The 25,803-nt window shown below is 38.4% G+C and overlaps 2 protein-coding genes across 3 annotated transcripts in view; one reads left to right on the top strand and one right to left on the bottom strand.

Annotated features, from left to right (window-relative positions):
- Positions 1–17,292, top strand: part of kdm2aa (lysine (K)-specific demethylase 2Aa) — a 29,258-nt gene extending 11,966 nt beyond the window's left edge. For both annotated transcript variants that reach the window (XM_086176678.1, XM_086176677.1), the window contains 15 exons: positions 1,009–1,086; positions 1,609–1,736; positions 2,083–2,206; positions 3,459–3,587; positions 5,893–5,976; positions 8,716–8,964; positions 9,941–9,976; positions 10,115–10,220; positions 10,697–11,290; positions 11,841–12,006; positions 13,227–13,469; positions 13,546–13,709; positions 15,469–15,615; positions 15,690–15,908; positions 16,756–17,292. In XM_086176678.1, coding sequence (XP_086032804.1) covers positions 1,009–1,086; positions 1,609–1,736; positions 2,083–2,206; positions 3,459–3,587; positions 5,893–5,976; positions 8,716–8,964; positions 9,941–9,976; positions 10,115–10,220; positions 10,697–11,290; positions 11,841–12,006; positions 13,227–13,469; positions 13,546–13,709; positions 15,469–15,615; positions 15,690–15,908; positions 16,756–16,937 — 2,649 coding nt within the window. In that variant the 3' untranslated portion in view covers positions 16,938–17,292. The remainder of the gene's footprint in view (positions 1–1,008; positions 1,087–1,608; positions 1,737–2,082; positions 2,207–3,458; positions 3,588–5,892; positions 5,977–8,715; positions 8,965–9,940; positions 9,977–10,114; positions 10,221–10,696; positions 11,291–11,840; positions 12,007–13,226; positions 13,470–13,545; positions 13,710–15,468; positions 15,616–15,689; positions 15,909–16,755) is intronic.
- A 1,084-nt stretch (positions 17,293–18,376) lies between these two features.
- On the bottom strand, positions 18,377–23,241 carry spcs3 (signal peptidase complex subunit 3). Its single transcript, XM_086176680.1, has 5 exons — positions 22,979–23,241; positions 21,827–21,900; positions 19,723–19,799; positions 19,414–19,529; positions 18,377–18,621 (listed from the first exon to the last, which is right to left on the bottom strand). Exons 1-5 carry the CDS (start codon positions 23,119–23,121, stop codon positions 18,489–18,491), a joined length of 543 nt encoding a protein of 180 aa, XP_086032806.1. The 5' UTR covers positions 23,122–23,241; the 3' UTR covers positions 18,377–18,488.
- Between the last annotated feature and the right edge of the window lie 2,562 nt (positions 23,242–25,803).

The raw sequence follows: 25,803 nt of genomic DNA, 5'->3' as shown, positions 1-25,803 counted from the left end.
AAGGGAAGTTGCTGTTCAACAAACAGAGTACCCATTGTATATTAGGAAAGTGCCAGTCATGAAAGTACAGCATTGTAAGTGAACAGAGAAAAAGCTCAGAAACACAAAGAACCTCAGCATTTGTTCAAGTAAAGCCGTGTTTGATGCGGGGATTTACTGGGTAGTCAAGATGGTGATGTCATACTACTCATTCAACTCCAGCGCAGATATCTCAGATATTTCACTTGTGGTCCAATGTTTTTAGACAGAGATTGACAAAAGAGCAGGAAACATTATATGTTTTGGCTTGGAACCTTTTTCCAAAAAGCAACCCACCAAAGATATAAGAAAAAGCAGTGTTATGTTGTATCATTTAATAAATGCCCAAATAAAGTGACTTAGACAAAAAAGTTAAATGTTGTAGTGCAGTACTAGAATGGAAAGTGAAGAGTAACCTCTGGAAAAGAGGCACAGAGCTCTATCACCACTTCGACAAATAAATATAAAATGAAAGTGAGATATTACTTCATCAATAAGTTGCATCCATAGACTGCACATCTTAAATCAGAACCCTGGCAGCAAAACAGAAATAAACATAAGAACTCTGGGTGGTGGGTAAATTTTCAAAATGAAAGATACTATTACAGAAAAGATAACTTCTGTGCCTGTCAGTATATTTGTGTATGACTTGATAACTAGTCTGTCATACTGTAGCAGTTGAAAGTGTCCTGGAATATATTTTCAAGAAAAGAACGGAACCGTGAGAAGGGACAATGAAATTGTGTTTCAGTCATTCTATGCCAACTGTCATCAGTATAAATGTTGAATTTATTTTTGGTTTACATTTTTCACATTTCACAAAATCCCTGTCAAACGAATTCAAAAATATGCTACAACACTGTTTACCAAACGGTTATGTTTATATTTTAAACCACTCGTATTTTCCCATATAAATAATATCTAAGTTTTCCTGTCTGTGTACAATTGACAGCAAACACATTGATTCTAATAGTGAATGCTGTCTTGTAGGCACTTCTTAAGGAACACTGTAATGATGATCCTCTGTTGTCCTACACGGGAAAACCTATCGTCAAGTGGCCAAAAAGGGTAAGCAGCATTACCAAAAATCATTGTGATAATAATGAGGATTCAAATCTGTAAATTACTAAATTCCTCCAGCTTAATATTAGTTAGCATTACAAAATATCATGCCTTCCTCCTATGTCTTCAAAATGCTTTTTGTTGTATTTTTTTTCCTCCTACTTCGATGCAGCAAGAATTGAACCCATTCAATTGTACAATCTTGACTTTTGGGTATTATTTCCCCCTTGTTTTTCTGTCGGCCCCTTCTCTGCTCTGAACACTAACCACTAAAAACTATTTTTGTTGATTTTATAGCCAAATTATTTCTTAATAATGGATATTGAAAGACAGACTCAGAGTTTCCTCTCAGAAATCTCACAGTAAATCATACCCACCTAATAATGTTGGTATCTCCAGAACTGATACATTATGTAACATGTATTTATTGAGGGACTGTGATAAGCTAGATTTTAATATTGATAGAAAAGTTAAGCTTTAAGTTGCTAATTTTTTTTGTTTTATTTGCTTTCTACTCTTCTCCCTCAGCCTTCATGGTATCAACCACCTCCACCTCCACCACCCCCAACTCGTCCTAAGCTTGCCTCCACTCCCATCATCCCACGACCACAGAAGCCCGCCTCCTCTATGTCTGTTTTAAGACGACGCCGTGTCAGGTAGCCAACCCATAATTTCCACTTGTCACCAAGATTTGTTTATATTCCTTCTTATGTTTAATATTCAAAAAACAGAATCTATCAAGTTTGACATATTGAAAAGAGCAAGGAAAACAACAACTTAATGCATTCAGACTTTGGCATTTTGTCACTTAATATTACTAAACAATAATTTTATTGTTGTTAAATCATGTTTGTTCGCAGCTCTACAATTACAGTATATTATTTATTCAAATATTTTTATCAAGGCAATTTGACATGGTTTGGAATTTTCGGTTTTGGATACTCTGGTTGACTAACTTTTTTTGACAAAGAGTTCATTTTTGATTGAGTTTGCTGTGTGCAGGTGTAAACGTTGTGAAGCTTGCATGAGAACAGAGTGTGGCGATTGTAACTTCTGTCGAGACATGAAGAAATTTGGTGGTCCAGGAAAACTAAAACAGACTTGTGTATTGCGCCAGTGTCTCTCTGTAAGTAATTTCTTGCACCTTCTGTGTTTATAGTTCTTTGTTTTACTAAAGAACAGAATATACTGATGTCTGGATTGATATGCTGATATATGGCAAGAAGCTTTAAATTAAAATTCCTGGTGCCTCTCTGCTTTGAGGAAAAACCCAAATAGCCCCAACATTGAAGTGGGAAAGTGACAATCGTTGCTCACCCTCAAAGTTAATTCTATTGTTCCACTTGCGTTTCAGTTGATATTTAAAGATAAACATAAGAAGAATTGTGCACATTATTCACAATTTTACTTTATCTTCTCTGTTGGCTCTAGAGCAAACAATATACCTTTCGAACAACAAAAGTCATATTCCTTTCATTTTGAAAGACAGTTGTCTGTGCATGATGTTAATTATACTGAATATAATGCGTGCATACCCGATGCACCTTTTCGAACCAAAGATTTTTTTTTATGCTCATTACATCTTATTTTTAGATGTTTGGCCTTGCTGGCATATCTTAATTGCCATAGTTAAGTTGTACTTAAAGTGTAAATATAGAGGCTCATAAAGAAACAGCGATGTTTCCTGCGTCATAAAGATTTTCTTTATTAGGAGTTGTGAGCCTCCTCTCTATTTCCTATAAGCACACAATAGCCCTCAGCTGGAAGCTCTCCCCTGTTTCAAATAGTTTTGGAAACACATTGAACTAGTGGAAAGTTGGATTACGCCTAGCCTTCAGCAGTATATGTTTAATTTAGCTTAGTATATACTGCAGAGAAGTAGTAATTACTTGTGAAAAATCTTTTACAAAAGCTGTGTAACTTAGAAATATCAGCATCTTGCTGCTGTTCATAAACAAAAGATATCTGCTTGTATATTAAAATACAGAAAAATTATCGTTTGTTTTTTTTTCTATGTGGTGACATAGTAACACCCACATAATCTCTTGGTTAAAATGCTTACAGTAGAAGAAAAGCAATAGCAGAAAAATCATCTGATTGTTTAAAATCAAACATCCATGTTGCGGTCATCTCACGGCCATTTGACTTTAATGTAATTACGCTACATATGATATTCCTTTCAACATCTGGCATCAATAAAAAGACATGCCAAAAATGTCTGCTCAAGGTTTTAAAGTAATTTCCCATGTTTACATTTTTAAAACAGTCACTCATTAATTATAGCCTAATATTTTAAAATGGAAGACAATGATAAAGTGACATTAAGCCATTATTATCTGTGTGTCAGGTTTGTAACGGATGGTCTGTCACTTCCACAGCCAGGACTTCCTCTGTCAGCAGTCTGTGAGATATGCAAGGACTCGAACCAGGAGGAAACTGGAGACCCATCTCTTATTCTAATGGAATGCTCCAACTGTGCACAAATTGTCCACCCTGCCTGCCTGGCGGTAAAACACCCATTCAGTTGTTACTTATTTTAATTTGTGTTGGTGTGTTTTGACTTGAAGATTATGTTTTATTGAAAAGTTAAAACTGATTTTCCATGTATACCTTCTCTTCAGTCTTTCACTTTATAGACAGAACTTTAATAGTTTTCTCCAGATATACACTATATGGTCAAAAGTATTCACTCACCCATTCAAATAATCGCAATCAGGTGTACCAATCACTGCCATGGCCGAAAGGTGTATAAAATCAAGCACCTAGGCATGGAGACTGTTTTTACAAACATTTGTGAAAGAATGGGTCGCTATCAGGAGCTCAAGTGAATTTCAGCTTGGAACAGTGATAGGATTCCACTTCTGCAACAAATCCAGTCATGAAATTTCCTCGCTCCTAAATATTCCACAGTCTACTATCAGCTGTATCATGAGAACATGGAAGTGTTTGGGAACGACAGTCAATCGCTACAAACCTCCAAACTTCACATGGCCTTCAGATTAGCTCAAGAACAGTTTGCAGAGAGCTTTGTAGAATGGGTTTCCATGACCAAGCCACACATCACCAAGTGCAATGCAAAGCGTCGGATGCAGTGGGGTAAAGCATGCCGCCACTGGACTCGAGAGCAGTGGAAACGCATTCCCTGGACTGAGGAATCGTGCTTCTCCATCTGGCAATTCAATAGCCAAGTCTGGGTTTGGCAGTTGCCAGGAGAGCAGTACTTGTCTAATAGCATTGTACCAAGTGTGAAGTTAGATGGGGGTTATGGTGTAGGGTTGCTTTTCAGGAGCTGGGCCTGGCCCCATAGGGACTCTGAAAGCTTCAGCATACAAAGATATTTTGGACAATTCCATGCTCCCAACTTTGTGGGAAAAGTTTGGAGCTGGCCCCTTCCTTTTCCAACATGACTGTGCACCAGTGCACAAAGCAAGATCCATGAAGGCATGGATGACAGAGTCTGGTTTGGTCGAACTTGACTAGTCTGCAGAGACTCCTGACCTTTACCCCTTAGAACACCTTTGGGATGAATTAGAGTGGAGACTGAGAACCAGGCCTTCTTGCCCAACATCAGTGTGTGACCTCACAAATGCGCTTCTGGAAGAATGATCAAATATTCCCATAGACACAGTCCTGAACCTTTTGGATAGCCTTCCCAGAAAAGTTTAAGCTGTTATCGCTGCAAAGGGTGACCTATGTTTTGAACCCTATGGATCAGGAATGGGATGTCACTTGAGTTCATATGTGAGTTAAGGCAGGTGAGTGAGTACTTTTGGCCATTTAGTGTACCGGTATCTGTCTCACCAAAAATACAAGGTATACGGGCATCTCACCAAAGCAGCACATTGGGACTACTCTAGCTTGAAAGACTTTTTGAACATTGACTTTAATTGTACAAGTCACCTGCCAAACAACATTTTTTCTTCGTAATCCAGAGTTCTGTATGTCACAAACCTATATATTAAGATCCCAACCAACACTTTTCTAAATTCATTTAAATCCCTCTTGACCAAGAGCGCTTTAAAAACGGCAATACAAAAAATTTTAAGCATCGATATTCGTAATAATAGCATTAACAGTTATAAATAGGAGGGAAATCAGTGTAGTAGACTTGCTATTAATCAGCCACTTGATTTACATGCATTAATACTAAAATTTCCCACCTGTTTTTCCCTGTGGGTGGTAGTTGTTAGTAGTTTAATTTTACATAGAACTGTAAATCTGTATATTAAAGAGGCCCAGATACAGACTGGGAAGGTAATGGATCACAACATGTGGTTGAAAGAAAATTATTTCTGTACCAAAGACAGTTGTGATAATGATTTTTTTTTTTTTAGCTTGCCTTTTCTTAAAGTGTTAAGTGAAATATCTGGAATTGAATAAACTTAAAGTTTAACACAAGTAAAGCAAGTATACTGTACAGCAGATATGCAGTTCATACAGGTATCCCTAACAGATGTTTCTCAGTGGTGTTCCCAAAATTCCAATATTATCCTCCATTTTCTGGTATGTATATCTTGGATGACAGTGTATTTCCTGGATTTGAAGCCTGTGTCACGGTCGGAGGTACTTTCCCTGTAGTTGGTTTATTAGTAAGTCCCCATAAAGTTTGCTTAATTCAAAGCTTAGGCATTAGCTTTGAATTAACATTTACTATATTTATATGTACACTAAGACTGTGAGGAAATATTAAAATTCTGTCTTAGAACTCGTAAGAGAAAAACTGGGATTCAGAGGTTGATGATAAATCTAGGTTTGAAAAATATGTTTGTTCTCCACCTGCTTGCTAACCACATATCTCCTCCATTTGTCAAGATCCAAGGTGAAGGAGTCATAAATAAAGACTTGCCCAGCTGTTGGGAATGTCCAAAGTGTGTGCAGGGAATCACTGATCCAGAGGTAACTCATCTCAATATTTTGGACTGGAAATCGAGGCAGTAAATGACTCAATGTATATGGAGTACTACTGTTTATCTAAACCTAAATCATACTGGTACACATTAACACTATCATCATTTGGAGCTGCTTAGAAAATCCACCACACAAATCTACTTATTAACAATACCAGCGACCAGTTGTTGACTTCTTTTTCCTTGGTAATTGAGTATCCATTTGTATTTCTTTTGCTTTTTCACCTACTGGCTACTTGTCTTTATTTACACTTACACAAACTTGTTAGGTGCACACACACAGTAGGGAGAGGGGAGTAAAAGAGGTACCAGATAATTAATATTTAGGCACTTTGAAACAGTGAAAGTTAGTAATATCTGATGCAAGAATGCAAAATCTTTGGTAAACTTATTTATAGGCTAGGTATTGATAATTGAAATGTACCAAGTCAAACACTTCACCCTTGTTGACGATGTGGGGGAAACAAACCAAGAAAAAAATCATTTTGAACTAAGCTAGTTTTGGACAGCCATATTTGAAAACATCTTAGAAGGATCAAAATGAGATGTGTGACTGTGTTATATATCCATGAAGTTGATAACTTAAAAATCCTATTTTCAGCATTAAAGGTTCAATCAAGTATAATGCTATCTCAAAAAAAAAATAATTCTACAAATTTTGTATATGGATTCTTACCATTCAGAGCTTTATTTATTGAAATGTTTTAGATAAGTAATTATCAATCACAGTTTATGTATCATGACAACACTGCTTGGTTCTAGTCATAGACACAGTTATAGATATAGTTTAGTCATCTACTTAATTTTGCATCCACTAATATCTGAGTTAATTTAAAGAATAATTAATCACTACGCTAAGTATAGATCTTATTTTATCTTTTGTTTTTTTCTGTTACCTGTTAGGATTGTCACAATGACAGATTCTTGCTTCACTATCATTGTGGCCCAAATTACTTCTAGTAACTGGTTACTTTTGACAGATATGAAAAATTAGAAATGCTAAAGTTGTCATTGGAGGAGGGGGGATCCGATGATTGTTTTAACAGCATAATTATACGTGCCTTTGCATGATACCAATATTTTATTTCAACCCGACTTTGACACTCCTGTTACTTATTCTGGCAGTGTAGTTTCTAGTTCTTTTTGAAGTGATTATTATTTTAAACAGCGATGACGTTCAAATGGTATTATTAGCTACTGGAAAAGTTTGGCTTTTAACTCTACATAATTAGTGAAATGCATTATAAAAAAAAAAATTTGAACTCCTCTTTGGCCAGACAAAATTTTTGACAGGCCAAATCTTATTGTTTTAGGTAATTTGTCTCAGTAGAATTCATAGAAGTAAAAAGCTACTGTGTCCATTATGTTAAGTTGTAGCAATTTTTTATTTTTGTCATATCCATTTATTGCATCTACTATATTTTATTATATCCATTTGCTAATACCTGAACAGTTTTTAAGAAGTAAAAACAAAGGTTAATTGAACACAAGAATCTATTTGACTGTCAAGCTGGTGTATACATTAGAAACAAATTGAATTGGAAATTCAAGAAACCTTTTCGACATATCGATTTAAAACATGCCAGAGGGGTGGAGTCAAGTATTGTAAATTGCAGGCAATTTCAATTCAGTGTTCTTTAGCTCATCTGTTAATTTTCAGCAATAATTTCAGCAACTACAAAGTATTTAGGGTTCTTCTCTCTCTTTCTTATATTTTATTTGTTCTGTTTATTTATTTATTTATTTATTTATTCATTCATTTATTTATTCATTTTACTTATTTTTTTTACATTAAACTAGGGAAGAAATGGTCCACCAAAATGATACAGAATATCAAGGCTACTATGAAAATATACTATACTAAAACTTGAATTTAAAACAATGGCATTATTTATTCCATTGAATAGGTAAACAGACAATATCACAATCACATTGCAAAGTGGGGCTGTGCATTCTAAATGCTTTTTGTGAATAAATATGACAAGTGGTGGAGAGCAATGGATAGCAGAGGAAGTGTGAAAGGCCACTCTGCTGGCCAAAGGAGAATCCACTCCCCCACCCTCACTTAAACACAGATGTGTCTGATTGTTTTAAAATTAACCAACGTGTTAAGGATGTGCTCTCCATTTTTCACTCAGCACAACAGTGATCATAGGTGTTTTTGTATGACTACTGCTCAGAAACTCTTCATATGTAGAACATAGCCTAATGTGATTTAAATGGCACACCATGATATCAGTAATGTCTCAGGAGAACAGTGCACATTTTCCCCCGCCAAGTAATTTAAACAGTTAAGACTTTGGAATGTTGCACAGAATATTTGTGTTATTCATACTCCATTCTGGTCAAGCTTAACAACTTGAAGGACTTACCTAATATGCTGCTAATGTCTTTTCGTCTGCTGTGACTCAATTGTTTTTTGGATATGTTGGACCGAAACACGTTTACAATTAAACACCTTATTCCAAGGTGTAGACCACCACTGATGAGATGAAGACCATAGGTTTGTGTCGATAAAACAGGGTTTTTAAATACTCTGTTGATCAAGCTAGCGTTCTCACACACTTGATTCTGGTGTGTCCAAGCTAATGGTATCGTGTGTCCGTGTGTCTCCTGTCTGTTTTTTTTTTTTATTACTTTTTTTAATTTATAATTTTATTTTTTATTTTATTTTTTTATTTTTTTTGCCTTTTATTCCTCCTTATTTGTCTAAACTGAACTGCATCAGTCATCAGGCAGTGATGAATCGTTGGCTGCCAGCCACCAGCAGCACATCTATTCCCACGGCCCCCTGGTCTTCAGGCTGGGCCACAGCCCATCTGCAACCATAGGGGGTTCTGTGGGCTCCCAGCAGGATGGGGAGGTGATCCACTGTGGTTTCTTCCCTCCTCCTGTTCCTTCCTGCTCTTCCACCTCCTCTGCATCACTTCTATTGGTAGCGGCCCCTCTGCCTTCTCAGCCTATCAGCTCGAGACTGGTGAGAGGTGCCACCTACTCTGCGTACATCCACTCGTCTGTAGCATGTGCTGTTTTTTTTTTTTTTTTTTTTTTTTTTTCATTTCATCACTTTCAAGAGAGGAGACAGAACTCCCATGTATGAAAATGATTTGATTAACTTTTTGTATGAAAGGCCACAGAGTCAAGACTCTTCTCTCATACTGTGGGCTGTTTGGTTTCTGTATAGCATTTCTATCTTCATGCTTTCTGAATTCCTGTTGTTATTCATGAGATTGGACTGTGTGCGGTGTGCTTTTGAAAAAAATGGGCATGTACATCCCAAATTGTTCATTTTGAGTTTGTTGATGCAGAGTATGTTCATTGCAAACTTGACAAAGCAATCTAGCTCATTCAACCTTTTCATTTGTCATAAAATTTTGCTTAGGCCAAGTGCAGGGTGACAAAGTTCATTTAAAAAACACCAGTTTGTTCAAATCACCTCAGGTGAGAGATTTGTGTCAAAGTGTCTTAAATGTCTTACAGCACTGAGATTCTCTAAGTGCAATTTCTGTATTTTGATATAGAAAGCAATGTTACTGCAACCAGTTAAATCCTACCCCTATTCACTGAAAAATATCAATAGTTGCTTGTACTGTCTTCTAAGTTTGATATATTATTTTTTGTTTTTATCAGTGTTGTACTTAAAAGGTTTACAGTCAAAATCACATCAAAGAACACTGTATATACTCATATAATATATCAAGTATCTTGGAAATGACAGTTTGAGTTAATCGTACTACACTACTTTTGACAATCTATTGGATCATCTGAGGATTTTTTGATATTTGTTCTAAGATTTCCTTCCAAAACGTGCTGGCAGGAAGCTCCCCCAATTGATTGGATTTTTGGTGGTGTTGAGAATCTGTACAAATGATTTCATTACTAAGAGGTTCACATGAGTTTCAAAAAGCTTATTATGAAGACATCTCTGATTTTGACTTTTTGTGTTCATCCAGCAATCTCGAGGGGACAAGGGTGAAAGTCTTTCTGTGGTAAGTTTTCTGACCTCTGTTTTTGCCCTCTGGTTTGTTTCTGAATATTTGTGGTCCCACGTGTCACTAGGTGTTTTACTGCTTCTTGTGCCCATATTTAAATTTGATATTTTTCTCTGTATTTTCTATCATGTTTAGAAAAGGAAATCATCTTCCCTGCTAGATGCTCGCATGGCTAAGATTTACAGACAACAGAGACATAGCCGCGATGGGGATGATTCCGCCAGTGACGAAGATGATGATGGTTTGTCTCAAAGATTTTTTAATCAGTCTTTTATTTTATTATTTTTTTGGAAATGGGACAGGCTTCCCCCCCCCAAAAAAAATTAGAAAATGTATAAGATGCATCATTGTATGGGAAAATAATTTTTAAATTTTTATTTATTTCATTCATTATTTACACACAAAAAAGTGGCATGTCCAAAATATTCATACCCATCTCAATAATCAATGGGAAATATTTCATTGGCTATCACTGTTACATCTAGTAACACTAGTATCACTGTATCACTGTCCATCTTTTGTGATGAGCTCAAACTCTCAGGTTGGAGGGCATCCTTGCCATCACTCTGATCTTTAGCTCTTTCCTTGCCTTACCTGAAGACATATGTGTCAGCCATTGAAAATGTCATACACTGAAAATGCTATAATTCAAGATTTGATAGCCTTCCATTACATATTTATGGTATGTGATCCACTTTTTTGATTCCATTTTTGCAGAGACTCAAAGAAGAAGGGTTAGACTTCAAGTCAGAGGGAGCCACTCTCCCAGGAGGGGGTTTGCCACAAATAGGAGAGGCCCACTAAGAGGAGGCTCAGCCCACAGAGGCAGCAGAGGTGGCCTATTGAGTACTTCCTCCTCAATTCTCAAACTGAAGCGAGGGATGAACATGAGGGATGCTGGAAAAAGGGGGAGAGGAGTAAGGCTGAGAGGCGGCTCCAGGATGCAGAGGAGAGGAGATTCCAGTGACGAGTCAGACGATGATGATGATGACGATGATGAAGAGGAGGAAGAGGATGAAGACAGCGAAGATGGAGACAAAGAGCGGCGTCACCGCAGACGAATTAGGAGGGGCAGAACTGATGACGAAGATGAGGAGGAGAGTGAGGGGCAAGACTATGATCCAGATGAGGAGGAGATGGATACTTTGGAAGATGAAGAGGATGAGGAGGAGGACATTGAGGATGAAGGACATTGGGACTCAGACCCAGAACCTCCGGTGCTTTTGGTGTCTGATCTCAATGATGACCTGCTTAATGGCTCCTACCTGACAGTGACTTTACAGCACCCCCAGAAAGCCAAGAGACATTCAGGTAATCGGAAAGATCTGTCACTTATACAAACTTAACAGACAAGATAACTGCTTACAGGTCCAAGTATAAGGGCAATGATGTGAGCAGCAACAGTATATTTGAAAGATTCAAGATGTTGTTATTGTCAACATGAGATACAGCCATTGTCTAAAAATTAAGGATTGAGTCATTAATATTGCTGAAGCAATATTTTTATAGTCCCAACAATGAAAAGATGAAAATTGTGCGCTTCTATGTTTCTGTTTTTTATTTTGTTAATCCCTTGTTGTAGAATGTTACTACAAACTTTCCAGAAATTTAACGATCATGATGACAGTGAAATATATGATCAAGAAAGCTTGGATGAATGATAGCAACAAAGTTGAATTCAACAGTTGTTCATAATAATACAGGGCGCTGACATGGCCCTATAGTCTGAGGAACAACAGTTTGGTTTACAGTTTCTCTTGGTTTCTGGACCATCATAGACAGAAATGTAAATGCCTTGATGAATGCAAATTTTCAGTGAACAAGATGAGATGTACAGTTTTTAAAAGTTTGTTCTCCAAAGGCTCCATAGTTCCAAAGCTGGAAGCAGCTGTTGGTCCAAGGACGGCTGCAGTGGGCACAAGTAGTCAGCAGGGCTTCATTCAGCGAAAGACAGCTCTTTCTAAACCTTCCCGACTCAAGACCAGTGACTTCACGACTGATGGCCAAAGCATGCGAGGAACTGGAAGGTGGGGCTTAAATGTTCACGTTTGTTTGTTTGTTTGTTTTAAAATGTGGGCATTGCTCTGGGATGGCAACATTTCTCCCATGCATAAAATGAAATAAGACTTTGTTTGTATTGTAATTGTAGAAACTCGATGTTATTTACACACACAAACAGATGGCAGATTGCAACAGCCATGTCTGGTCCACATTGTGTTTCTACACCATTCCTTTGCATGAATAGGATACAGTCATTTGGCAGACATTTTTATCCACAGCGACCTACAGTGGAAAGCTAGCGCTTGAACCCAGGACCTCATACATGCAAAGCATGCACTCTACCACTGAGCTACACATTCACACCTCTTTGCAGGGTGTCAGTTGTTCAATACTAATTAACTCATACGCTTATGTGATTAGGTCACATGACTGATTCTGTGCCCGATTTTATTACACTGGTAAGGAATTCTGTTGACACATACCATGGTAAAATGTAATGTAGTCAAAGTCTTTTAAAGAATATTTTTTGCATATCAACATCTTATTTTCAATTGTAGAATGCAGGCATTGAGTTGTTCTTATGGATTGGTGTCACACAGGAGGTGTCTGCATGTTATTGATTGTTAAAATCATACATACTCCATGTAAAGGCTCAGTCATTACAGCCCTGAAATCTGTCCATGAAAGATCCTGACACACACATTTTACAGGGATCTAGTTTATCCAACTTTAATTCTAGCAAAATGACTCAAAGTTACAAATCTTGTGTAACAGTGTAATGCTGTCCTTTTACATAATGCTGTATTTGTACTCGCACACTCCGTACTTACACTTTTTAAAACTGATATTTGCCCTCGAAATAGTATTATTTCCAGTAAATGTATATTTTCACCTGCAATCCATGACTTCAAATTCAAAGGTTACCTTTAAATTTTTGAAAATCCCAATATTTAGAAATCTTAAAGCTGTAGATACTTGCAGAAATTGTTTTCAGTGCAATTTATTTATCATAAATGATCTAAATTATTAACATGCTTAAATACAGCTAGGGAAAGAGTTCATTATAGTTAGATTTTAAATTACATGTGACGAGGCTACATACCATGTAGAGGATGTGACGTTGTCAATGGTTAGTATCAATATTTCAGCATTTTTAATTGAAAGGAAAAACTAGCAGGTAGAATTATAAGGTAATAAAGGTATTTTTTGGCAATATTTTTTCCCAACCCATTGCCATGTTTAACAGGCCACGTATACGAGGTAACCACGGGGAGAGATGCATCAAGGACCGTTCTGCCTCCTCCTCAGAGGAAGAAGAAGCTTCTGTATCTTCCACTGTGTCCCCTCCCTCCCTGCTTTCTCTACCATCATTTAAGGAGGTGGGCAATGAGGGAGGAGGTGAAAAGGAGGTGTGGGTCTCTGTGTTCAAGTACCTGAACAGAGCAGACCTCCTGGCCTGTATGACAGTCTGCAAGGCTTGGTACAAATGGTATGTCAGACTGCTTTCTAAGTTTACGTTTTTTTTTCGAGCGGTAGCACTGTATCACAACCGTTGTCCAATGTAGGAGCTGTGACAAGCGTCTTTGGAGCCACATTGATGTGAGCCGCTGCAGCCCAGTCAGTAACCAGGCCCTGGCAGGTATCATCAAACGACAACCTGTATCTTTGGACTTGTCCTGGACCCCGTTAGCCAAGAGACAGCTTAACTGCCTGCTCACCAGACTCCCAGGTATAAACCCAGTATTATCTATTTCACTGTGGGCAAAACACTCAATGACTTCTGGGATGGTATTGCCATTTACTCCATCTGCAGTGTCATGAATTTTTAAATATCTCTCAGCAGTGACTAGAACTAGAACACAAAGGAAGATGGGTCATTTTTGCTTTATTCATGATGTGAAGCTTTGAGTCTCATTGCCTTCACTGAGCTGCGTAGAGCTATTCTGTGTAATCCATACACCAATATCACCTTTTTTCCACATTACATTTGTTTCTAGCTTTCAAAGAAGGAGAGGAGGAAGGTGTGTCAGTAAGCAAAGAGGCAAGAGTCTTGGACTGAGAGTAGGGACATTGAATATTGGAACAATGGCAGGAAAAGCTAGAGCGTGACAAATTATTTATAATTTTTTTGCACTTTTGCACCGTGGGTCTTTGATGACAAAGAGGAGGAATGTGGATATAATGTGTTTTCAGGAGACCAGGTGGAAAGGTGGTAAGGCTAGAGGCTCAGGAGCAGGACTGAAGTTGTTCTATCATGGACTCGATGGGAAGAGTTGTGTTGTTTTCAGATAAGATTTGAGACTGACTGTGGTTGGTCAGGGGGGGCTAACAGGACAACAATGGCAAATGTTATCTGGGAGACGGGTAGGAGAGCACTAGGGAGACTTGGTGGTAGAATGAGGAAGTGCAGGAGTATATACAGAGGTTAGCAAAGAAGTGGAACATTGAGGGGGGAGGAAGAGGGCGTTCCCTTCCTGCTAAGGAGAAGAAACATGTGCAGCCAAGGTGAATGTTGGAGAAAGTGCCAACGGTCATGTATAACAAAAGAATATCAGCCAGAATGAAAGGTTTGGTGCAAATTTATTTTTTGGCAATCTCCATGTTTCAGTGTGAGTGTGTAAATCACCTAATGAGATTGATGGGAAATATCTATGGAGCGCAGCAAGTCAATTCTGGGTTTCACTTTGGAGACCAGCACTCAAAGATCATCCTCAGTGTTTAGACACGATCTGTTTTTGTTTTTTATATGTCAATGCCGTGAAAGTTTGTCAATTATGTAGATGTACATTGCGGCCCTGGATAGCTGTGGATATCCAGAATTCAGCAAGCATCTTTGAATGAAAAGTGGTGTTTAAGGTGCCTTGACTTTTCATCCAGTGCATCTTCCATGTCGAATGGCAGATGACTTGAGGCCGTTGCAGAGATCAGAGATCGGAGATGGTTACTGTGGCGCAGTAAAGTGAAATATAACCTGCAACTGATTGTGTCTTTAATCTGTCAAAATCACAAGAGTTGGAATCCTCTTGTGAACCCAATTTGAGAATTTCTGACCTCATAGAAGACTGGTCAGATGGAAGAAAATTACTACCTGTGACAACCCCTGAAGAGAGCAGCCAAAAGGAAAAGAACTAGACTCATTGTTTTCATCCATTCTATCTATTTTCCTCCAATTCTATAAATGACAGTGAGATCAGGTGCAATAATGTACAGTGAGAAATCTTTGTAATGATGATGGAAGCCCATTAAGCATATTATAATTTATTCCCCATACATTATGCATTCTAGGGTCCACATGATTATATAGCAAAGTGCTGCCAGAAGCACCATCTATAATTTATATTATAGTTATCCTTTGCCCTCTGTCGAAAAGTTGACCAAGGCAAAATGGGTTAGCAGTCATAGACTTTATTTTTGTTTTATTTCTTATATGGAACAAAGAAGTGTAGACTACCAAGAGATAAATATTTTTCACCTCAATGTGTCTGCAGGTCTTAGGGAGCTAAGTGTGGCTGGTCTGTCCTGGTCGTGTCTATCAGCTCTGGTCTCTCCAACACTACCCTACCTGCGATTGCTGGACCTTCGCTGGTGTGAAGGCATTAAAGATGCCCACATTAAGGAACTCGTCATCCAGCCTGGTCAGTAAATCACAATAAACCATCCTAAAGCTCCAGTAACTTCAGTTCATCATCAGACTCTTGTCTCTCTGCAGGCTCGGAGACATCTCGCAGCAGACTGAGAAACATGGTGACGCTCCGTTTGTCAGGCCTGGATGTCAGCGAGTCCACCGTGAGGCTGCTGCAACGCCACATGCCCCAACTTGAAAGACTTGACCTCGCGCACTGCAAAGACATCACTGACTCATCCATCGGCCTGCTGGCAGCATCAGGAACACACACTCGCAATAACCTCACCGAGCTCACCCTCGCAGGTCAGAACCACGGTGAAGTGTGCATGCTCAAAACTGGCAATAGGGGATGAACCCAGTTTACACAGATGATTTTTAGCTTGTATTAGATAGTATTGTTGACCTGCTAAAAGGTCATTTTCAATTCAGCCTTCGGACCAGTGGGCCAGGTACTTGAAAGTTGATTTCATGGAAGATGTTTTCACGTGTGGCATCTGCACCATTTTTTTTCCTGCCAGTTATAAATTCACTGACGGTGTGCAGGAAATTACCCCAAATAAATGTAATCAATACTGAAACATTTGCAATGTAATCTATCCAAAATAATCAAATAAATTTGGAATAAATAACATAAGTATAAGCAAGATAGGGTGGTGCGGTGGTTAGTTTCTGCCTCACTGCACGAAGGACCCTGGTTCGATTCTGACTTTTCTGTGTGGTGCTTGCATGTTCTCCCCATGTCTGCGTGAGTTTCCTCTTAGTCCAAAAACATGCCGCACGTTATTTGGGAAAAAAAAATGTGAAAATTGTCTAGATGTGTGAATGCGAGGTAGGTGGTTGGTTGTCTCTCGATGTGGCCCTGCGATCGAATGGCGACCAGTCCAGGGTGTACCCCACCTCTCGCCCAATCGCAGCTGGGATAGGCTCCAGCATCCTCTGCAACCCGAAGTAGGATAAGCGGTAGTAATGGAAAGATGGATTAATAGCCAAACAAGATATTATGTTTGCTTTAGCCAGTTCCAGGGTTAAAGGGAGTCTAGTATCTGCCATCTTTAATTGTAGGTTGTGACCTGAAAAGTGTGTGATACCTTCTGGTTTAAGTGACAGTGACATGATCCACTGACTTGTCTTTTTCTGTCTGTCACACCAGGTTGTAGCCAGCTGACAGATGGTTGCATGTCCTACCTGAGGCGTCTTTCCTCTCTGACTCTGTTGGATCTGAGAGGCTGTAAGGGTGTCAGCAGACGAGCCTGTGAAAACTTCATCTCTGACCTGTCCCATATTGCCCTCTTCTGTATGATGGAGGAGAAGCTTGTTCAGCGGCTGGACTAACACATCAGTTGGCTCTGGTTTTTGGGATAAAAGCTTGTGTGTACTTTATACAGCAATATGGAACTTGGTACAAATGGCTAGAAGCAGCGCTGCGACACTGGAATAAGAAGGTCATATCCTCTCTTTAATGTAAATAGTGTTTGTTTGTTTTTTCCTCAAAATTTTCAAGTTCTTTGAAAAGAAAAGCAACCAGCAAGTCCACTATTGTCTTACAGTAACAGTTTTGACAAAATCAGGTAACATATCAGAGACTTTCTGAAAGTTTACATTTTCTTCATTTTTTTGTATTATGAAACTGTTCACATAATGTTGAATCTAAATCCTATTAAAATCCTTCCATGATGGAAACCTAAAAGAACCCTTGTGATTGATATAGCCTTGCCTAGGTTTTTGTTGTCAGGATAGCTGTGTGTATACATCAGCATCCTGGTAATCTCTTTCTGATCCAGCAACCAGTCCTGATCAATTTAGAGGGAGATGTTCAAGAATAGTTAATAAGTTGTTACTTAAATACCCCCACCCGCCACTCTCATTCTCCGACCACTAATGCACTTCCCTCTGAGTCTTCAGTTCTGACACACAAACAAATAATGTACTAAATGCAGTTCATTTTAAACAAATGCTTTGTTAAATGCAGTTGTTCCTTTGACTTATTTTTATTCCACTTACTTGCACTTCTCTGTGAGGCAATCGTTATTTCCATTTTAAGGATTGTGCCAATACTGCCAACAAGTGAGCTGCAATTAATCAGGGCCTTAATGGCCAAATGAGAGAGAAATATTAACACTAGGCATCTTTTGCCCAGCATCCATTGTTTTGCCCCTTCTTCCAAAAAAAAAATATTTACTAATGTACATATGCCTTTTTATTGAGTTTCTTTTCATTTTGCCACAGCAACTATCTGCCCCCATCTGATGCTCTTCTCTGAAGCCTCTTCTTACACCAACTAACTTCACATTCTCTTTCACATCCACAAATCTCTTTGGTCTTCCCCTAGGCCTCCTGCATGGCAGTTCCAACCTCAGAATCCTTCTGCCCATTTATTCACTGTCCCTCCTCTGTACATGTCCAAACCATCTCAGTCTAACTTTTATCTCTAAAACCTTCATTCCTAATGTTTTCTAACCTCAACATTTTCATCTCTGGCTCCTGTTTTTTCCTCAATTTTATTTGTGCATGACCGTAATGAGATACTTCAATTATAAATCTATGTTCTGCAACTATCCAGTTTAACTTTTTGACTGCAGGGGTTACAAAAACTGCCTTGTCTTATTGCCATCAGCATATATTTTCCTGGTTGATGATATGCATGTGAAGCCAATTTGTTTATTGTAATTAATGGTGTACGAAATAAGTTCAACACTGGCATTTTCCATGTCGGCAGATTTGTTTTGAGTCTGAGTGGAGCTATCATGCAAAAAAACCACAACAATAACATGTCACTTCTTAACTTTTATTACAAAACAACTAATTCACCAGCAAGATTTTAGATCACCACCGTGCACCTTTGCTTGTCTATGTCCAAGTGTGTGTAAAGTGAGTTGAAAGGGTCTAGTAGCTCTTTGTTGTCTCGTAAGACTCAGGGAACGGAAGGCTGATGTGTCCACTTCCGGCTACCAGAGGCAGGATTCCAGCATTAGGAACCACATTCCATGACAGAGTCAGAGTGACGTTCTTGTTGGCCCTGAATAACACAAGAAACAGATCAAATTGGATATTTAATGGTTGGGTTTTTTTTTTTTTTTTTTCATCCAACGCCAGGCCAGAGTTTTACTTATTTTATTTCAGGGTCTAAATGGGTAAAATGGCAATTTTACAGCAACACTTACATTAATAACCTGTCAGAATATACTGAAATTAATCAAATAAGATCATGGCCTTTTATTGAATCAAACTGTATGTAAAATATGGGCAAACAACTGCGGCAGGTATTTTTACAGTAAAACAGTTGTCTGTTAAACACACACTGAATATTCTGTTTATTACTAACTTGGATATTTGTCAGAAAGTGATCACTTTCAGCATAGGGGAAATTACAAATCTTAGGGAAAACTTCACTGCAACAATTTGAATTATTGAACGCCATTGCTCGCCAGCTATTGAATACTTGTTTGATTACCAAGATGTGTCTTTTTTCACTTAACATGTAGTACAGCTCACTTCATCCATCTATTTCATACTCGTTTTTGTCACCAAGCCTTTAACAGGATTAATACTGTCATCTTCTTAAAATCGCTGCCTAAGTCATTTTTGACAAAAATTATCAAATCAATTCCTTATTTACATATAGCTTCATTTTGTAGGGGTCTTCCAAAAACTTGAAAAAAATTAGCCGATAATTTAAGACGGTGACGATATGCTACCTGTTGCAGTTTACAGTACAAAACTTGATCCGCTAAGAGCCGTTGAAGAAAACATTGACACGTTTTAACATTTCTTTCGATCTATTTGTAGCATTCAAGCATTTGTGACTTACCTGAGCCCATTCCCATCATCAAAGAAGAAGTATTTAGATTTTGTGTCTCTGAGATTAAGTTTGGTGTTTTCACCTCGCAGGACAATTTTATCCCAGAGCACCACCTGGTTCAATGACTATCACATACAAACACACACACACAAAAAAAACAGATCACGTTTCTTGAAATATAAACGCTGGATCATTATTTTTGTGTAGAAATGACTTTGTTGCACTTCTTGGAAATGAGTACATTTGATAATATCAAAGACTTCATCTAAAAATTGTGATGGAAGTTCAAAGTTCATGTGTGTGTCTCACTTGACTTACATTACTCTTTGTTGCATACTCTGCAGACAGATAGAGAAATAGCTGTTTTACATTCCAGTCAAAAATTGGCTGCAAATGTAACAAAAGTTAGGGAAGAAAAACAATAAAGACACTATGTCTTCCTCTGACAGCAGTGGGTCAAATTGTTCACAAAGTAACCACATCTGATCTTAAAAAGATTTATATGATACATGGGTACATTGCAATGAAGTGATCATCTTATCCTACTGGCTTTTCCTCTCAGGGGTCGCCACAGCGAATAAATCTCCTCCATCTAACCCTACACTCAGGATCTTCTTCTCACACCAACTAACTTCATGTCTTCTTTCACTACATCCATCAATCTTTGGTGTTCCTCTAGACCTTCTACCTGGCAGCTTCAACCCCAGCATTCTTTTACAAATAAATTCACTATCCCTCCGCTGTACATGACCAAAGCATCTCAGTCTTGCTTCTCTGAACTTCTCTCCAAAACATCTAACATGTGCTGTCCCTCTGATACACTCATTCTTGATCTTATCCACCTTTATCATTCCCCAAGAGAACCTAAACATTTTCCTCTCTGCTCCCCCAGCTCTGCTTCCTGTCTTTTCTTCATTGCTGCTGTCTCCAAACAACGCAACATTGCTGGTCTAGTAGCTATCTTTTACACCTTTCCTTTAATTCTGACTGATATTCTTCTGTCGCATAGTAGCTGCAACTAACCCTTATTCCTCTCTTTTCCAGAGCATACCTCCACCACTCTAGAGTTTCCTGCACATTTTCCCTGCTCTTACAAAAGATCACAATGCCATCTGAAAGCATCATGGTCCATGGAGATTCCTGTTTAACCTCATCTGTCAGCCTGTCCATCACCACTGCAAACAGGAAGGGGCTCAGAGCTGATCACTGATGTTGTTCCACCTCCACCTAGAACTTCACGTACAGCACACCTCACCACTGTCTCACATCCAGCATACATGTCCTGCACCAGTTTAACATACTTCTTTGCCACTCCAGACTTCTTTATGCAATACCAGAGTTCGCCTCACGTATCTCCAGTACTCTTTGTAGACATGAAGCCATATTGCTGCTCACAAATGATGACTTCTGCTTTCAGTCCAGTTTCCACAACTCTATCCCATAACCTCATTGTATGGCCTATCAACTTTATCCCTCTATAGTTACCGCAATACTGCAATTCTTCCTTATTCTTAAAAAATGTCATAATCACAATTCTTCTCCAGTCCTCCGGCATCTTCTCTCTTTCTCAAGATCCTGTTGAATAATCTAACCAGTATCTCTACCGGTGCCTCTCGTAGATACTTCCACAGGTATATCATCAGGACCAACTGCCCTCCTTCAATGACCTCCTCATTTCAACTTTACTAATCTCTGCTACTTAAAGGTCCACAATAGTCACCTCTTCTGCCCTTTCCTCTTTTATCAGCTACACAAAGTACTATTTCCATCTTCCCATCACTCTTCTAGCATCTTCCCTCCCTTACTGTCCAACCTAGCATACAAGTCATCATATGCCCTTTGTTTGGCTTTTGCTTCTTCGACCTTAACCTTGCACTTCCCTGTACTACTGTCTGTTCTCTTCAGTCCCCACCAAGTCTCCTGATCTACTTTCCTTCCAGATGATACACACTAAGTACTCTTCTACCTGTTTCCTTAATCACATTAGTTGTAGTTGTCCAGTCATCTGGCAGCTCTCCCTCACCACCCAGAACCTTTCTCAACTCCTCCCTGCAAACTATGCAACACTCTTTCCTTTTCAGCTTCCACTTTGTCCTCTACCCTGCCTTTGTCCTCTATCTTTCTTGTCACCAGATTCATCCTACAACCTTCCATTCTATGGTGTCTGGCTACACTCTCACCTACAACTACTTTGCAGTCACTGATCTCCTTCGGATTACATTGTCTACACACTACCATGAAGTGATTTGTGTTGCCAGTAAATAATCAGGGTTAAACGAACAATGTATTCTTTGGATGGAAAAAGCTGCTTTGCCTTGAACACGAAAGTTACTAATGTAATTGTCACAACCTCACTTTGTATACATCTTAACAACAAGTATGGCCAGTGCATGTGTTTTACAAACAGCATTGTAAAGGATATCAGCTGAAAGGTCAAAGGTGAGAAAGCCTAGGTCACTGCGTTCTCTTGGTCCTGTGAAGTCATCCACATTCTTCCTGTTGATACCAGGGGAAAAAGAAATCAAATGAAGACACAGATAGATAGATAGATCCATGTTTGACTCAGCAAACTTTCAAATAACATGTGCATATTGATTTGGTATCAGCAGTCATAATATGCTATTCTTTCAGGTTGGATTAGGTGGGAAAAGTGTGTGATGCATGAGTACCAGCCAGAATTAAAGGAAACGTCTACAAGACAGTGGTAACAAAAAAAAAAAAAAACATGCTGACTGGTTTAGAGAAAGTGGCACTGAGGAAAAGACGGGATGCAGAGTCAGAGGTAGCAGAGATTGAGATGTTGAGGTTTTTTTTGGGGAGTGACAGGGATGATAAGATCAGGAATGAGTCCATCAGAGGTACAGCACATGTTTGGTGTTTTGGATATACCTATATAAAGATAAAACTGAAGTGATTTGATCATGTACAGAGGAGGGGTTGTGAATATAGGGGTAGAAGGATGCTGAAGTTTGAACTACCAAGCAGTAGGCCTAGAGGAAGTTTGATTTTAACTGGTGTGAGAGAAGAGGATGCAGAGGAGACGTTTGATGGGGATAGCTGTGGCGACCCCTCAAGGGAGCAGGCGAAAGGATGTTAATGAATATTCTTTAAGAATCTATACTTAAGACTCTAAATTGAAAGCCACGAAGGCTATCATCGTCAAGGTTGTTTATTTTATGCACCACAATAATGGTTTGCTATTATCATTATTATTCATGAACACAATACGAACATTTTGAGGCTAAATCGGATGGGGGGATCAACATATGCTCAAGTCATGACATGTGCCATCTGCTATCTTATGCAAACTTCAGCCGGATGAGTATTTAATCATAAAATGATGTAAACAACAAAATAATGACATGTTATATATAAAGCAGCACCCGATACCGCTAACTCTTTGGTCAACACGGTTAGCAACCGAAAGCACCCGGCGATCAGGTTAACGTGTTACACGTATTTTAGCTTTTCGTGTGAACGCCGGCTAAAAATACTACAGATAATAAGAATAATAATATTTTATACGGCATCCAATTTTCATGAGTAACGAAACAATCTTGACAGGAAGCCTTACAACATCACTTTAGAGACGCGGATGTCCACCGGGACTCTTCTGTCTTTGAACGCTGTTGTGATGAAACAGCCAAAAGTTAAGGCCGCCATGACGCTCAACGAAAAGGCGAAGAGCGAATTCGCTCTCGACAGAACTGTGTTCATTTTAAATAGCTGCTTAAAATACAGGAATGGATAATATAACCGTCAATTCGCCAGACATGTACTATCTGAGATGCAAGCGGTAGCTAGCTTAGCATATGCTACAAGGAAACGTCATGGCGAAAGGGGTGCGTGAATAGAAACACACTTCCGTTCAGTTATTTCAAAATAAAATGCCGCCACTGTTCTGTGAAATAGATTTTATCCAGGCGATATTAAATTATAATACATCGATGGAGCAACATTTGATGATGGATTTAAATGATTTGATACCAATTGCTATCATCACCAAGAAAAAGAGGAAACGTTAAATGCTGCTTCAGCTGCTGTCGTCACGAGTAATGTATTCCAAACGTGCTTTTATTTTCCTAGATTGGAAGGTTAAGCGGATTTAGATTTGATTTTAAGGTTCAGTTCCGTCTTAACAAAACAAAAAAAAACACGTAAGCGATGAATCAGCGGAAGAAGCTTTTTTTTTTAATCCAAAAACTTTATTTCCGTCGGTGCGTTAAGGTTTTGTCCAAGCGGTAACCAGAGTAACAGAAGGCTAAGAAATTAAAATGAAAGAAACTACACATCAAATGCATGATATATGCGCCGAAGATTGGGTCTAAACCTGATTCGACCACAAACAAAATATTAAACCAAAACTACACAAACTGGGTGCTTCTTGTGGTGTGGTATAACATAAAAAATCTGAGGTTAAAAACAGTCTGCATACATCCTATGCATTGGCTTTAATTCATTTTAATGCGACTCCTTTAATAATCATGAAGTTTGTATTACAGTTCAGCAGCATAATTGTGATGAAAATAGTCTGTGGTACATCTAGATCAGGGGTGTAAACTAATTTCGGTCCGGGGGCCACATACGGCCTAATCTGATGTCAAGGGGTAAATCCAGTAAAATCATTACCAAGATGTAAAACTAAGTCCAAATGTTTCCTTTGTTTTGGAATAAAGGAGGTAAACAGGTAAATTCTAAAAATCTTTATATGTAATGAACTGTTCCTCTAAAAAAATACATGGCAAATTAATATTAAAAATGAATATTAAATTTTTTTTTATGAAATTACACACTGAGAGTATTGTTGAGTTAAAAGAGAAATTCTTGTCACCGTGGGAAAATTTGCAACTAGAATTTATTAGAAAATGGATTGATAGCATGTATAAGAGGAGGTATAATGTTTACAAGGCTAATGGTGGCTATACTGGTTACTAAATTAACCCTTTCAATTTTGTCGATTTTTTTTTTTTTTTTTGCTATCATTTTTGCGGATTTTATAGAAATAAGAAAAGAAAAGATAGTTTTAACAATGTCCCTAGATGTTTTTTCATCAAAAAATAATTTTGTTTTCAAATTTTGAAGCAAAAAATACTTTGAAAAGTTCAATTTTCATTTTTTTATTGCCCAATTGTTTTTGAAACCTGTATAAAACCCCTAGATGCATGTGAGAAAAAAACAAGCGGGCTGCACTTACACAAAGATTTGATTTCAGGCAGAGGGCCTCAAAATATTGTTCCAAGGGCCGCAATCGGCCTGCGGGCCACGAGTCTGAGACCCCTGATCTAGATGGACTGACAATGCCTTTGTGATGCCTTGTATAGCTCTCTCTCTCTCTTTCTATCTATCTATCTATCTATCTATCTATCTATCTATCTATCTATCTATCTATCTATCTATCTATCTATCTATCTATCTATCTATCTATCTATCTATCTATCTATCTATCTATCTATCTATCTATCTACATATTTCAGATATGCATGTTTATGCACCAACATTCTATCAGGGCTTTCGCCATCTCTCAATCTGCACTCATGGGAGTCATCAATCTGGAAACAGTGGCCTAAATGGTGCTTGATGGCAGCGTCAAGCACTGTCCGTTCACGCAGGTTGTCTGGGAGGAGATCGATGGGTGAGTTTTTCTATTTTGCCTAGCAATGGCACAGTAATATCCCACTATAAACCAATAAGGGACATGTGATTGACTGGCGACCAGTCCAGGGTTTACCCCAGAGTGTCCAGGGTGTAGCCGACCTCTCGCCTGATAACAGCTGGGATAAGCTCCAGCATCCCCTGTGACCCTGAGTGCAGGATAACGGGTAGAAGATGGATGTATATCTATATATCTATATATCTATAGATATAGCTATAGATATAGATACGGATATAGATACGGATATAGATAAATAGATAGATAGATAGATAAGAACAACTTTATTTATCCAAAAGGAAATTGTTGTGCAAGAGTTTCAAGCAAGAACATAACAATAATAGATAATAGTAGTAAGGAGGGAGAATAAGAAATACAATAAAATATAAATTGTCAAGGTTAAGGCTATCAAGTGTTTTAAGGTCTTAAGTACAAAGATTTGAACGAGATTATCTAGATAGATAGATAGATAGATAGATAGATAGATAGATAGATATGCTTTCGATAACACAGGTGTCTTGCCAACCTTGCTAAATGGCATGCAGTCTTTGGCTTAGTCATATATGACCAAAATATAACCAAATAACCAATAAAAAGCTAGGATTTGTGCTTCTTAATGGCATGTTATCATACTGCAATGATGCTTATTTATTTCAAAAAGGCCATTCATGTAAAGCCCCATCTATGAAGTAGCACTGCCAGGAATCGAGGGCCACCATATCCTGCGGACAAGAGCATCTACTTGGTTT

The sequence above is a fragment of the Fistularia commersonii genome, chromosome 29, assembly GCF_037954325.1.
Source record: "Fistularia commersonii isolate RoL2024-O1a breed Wild chromosome 29, RoL_Fcom_v1.0, whole genome shotgun sequence".
NCBI classification, from domain to species: domain Eukaryota; kingdom Metazoa; phylum Chordata; class Actinopteri; order Syngnathiformes; family Fistulariidae; genus Fistularia; species Fistularia commersonii.
The sequence above is the reverse complement of the archived record's forward strand: the minus strand, read 5'-3'. Positions and strand labels throughout refer to the sequence as shown.

Excerpts from the sequence above, each read along its gene's own strand:
- spcs3 (XM_086176680.1), bottom strand. The coding sequence starts at position 23,121 with ATGAACACAGTTCTGTCGAGAGCGAATTCGCTCTTCGCCTTTTCGTTG. Across the intron at positions 19,530-19,722 it reads AGTATGCAACAAAGAGTAAT|TCATTGAACCAGGTGGTGCT; the intron begins GTAAGTCAAGTG and ends TGTATGTGATAG. Across the intron at positions 18,622-19,413 it reads GATGATGGGAATGGGCTCAG|GGCCAACAAGAACGTCACTC; the intron begins GTAAGTCACAAA and ends TGTGTTATTCAG.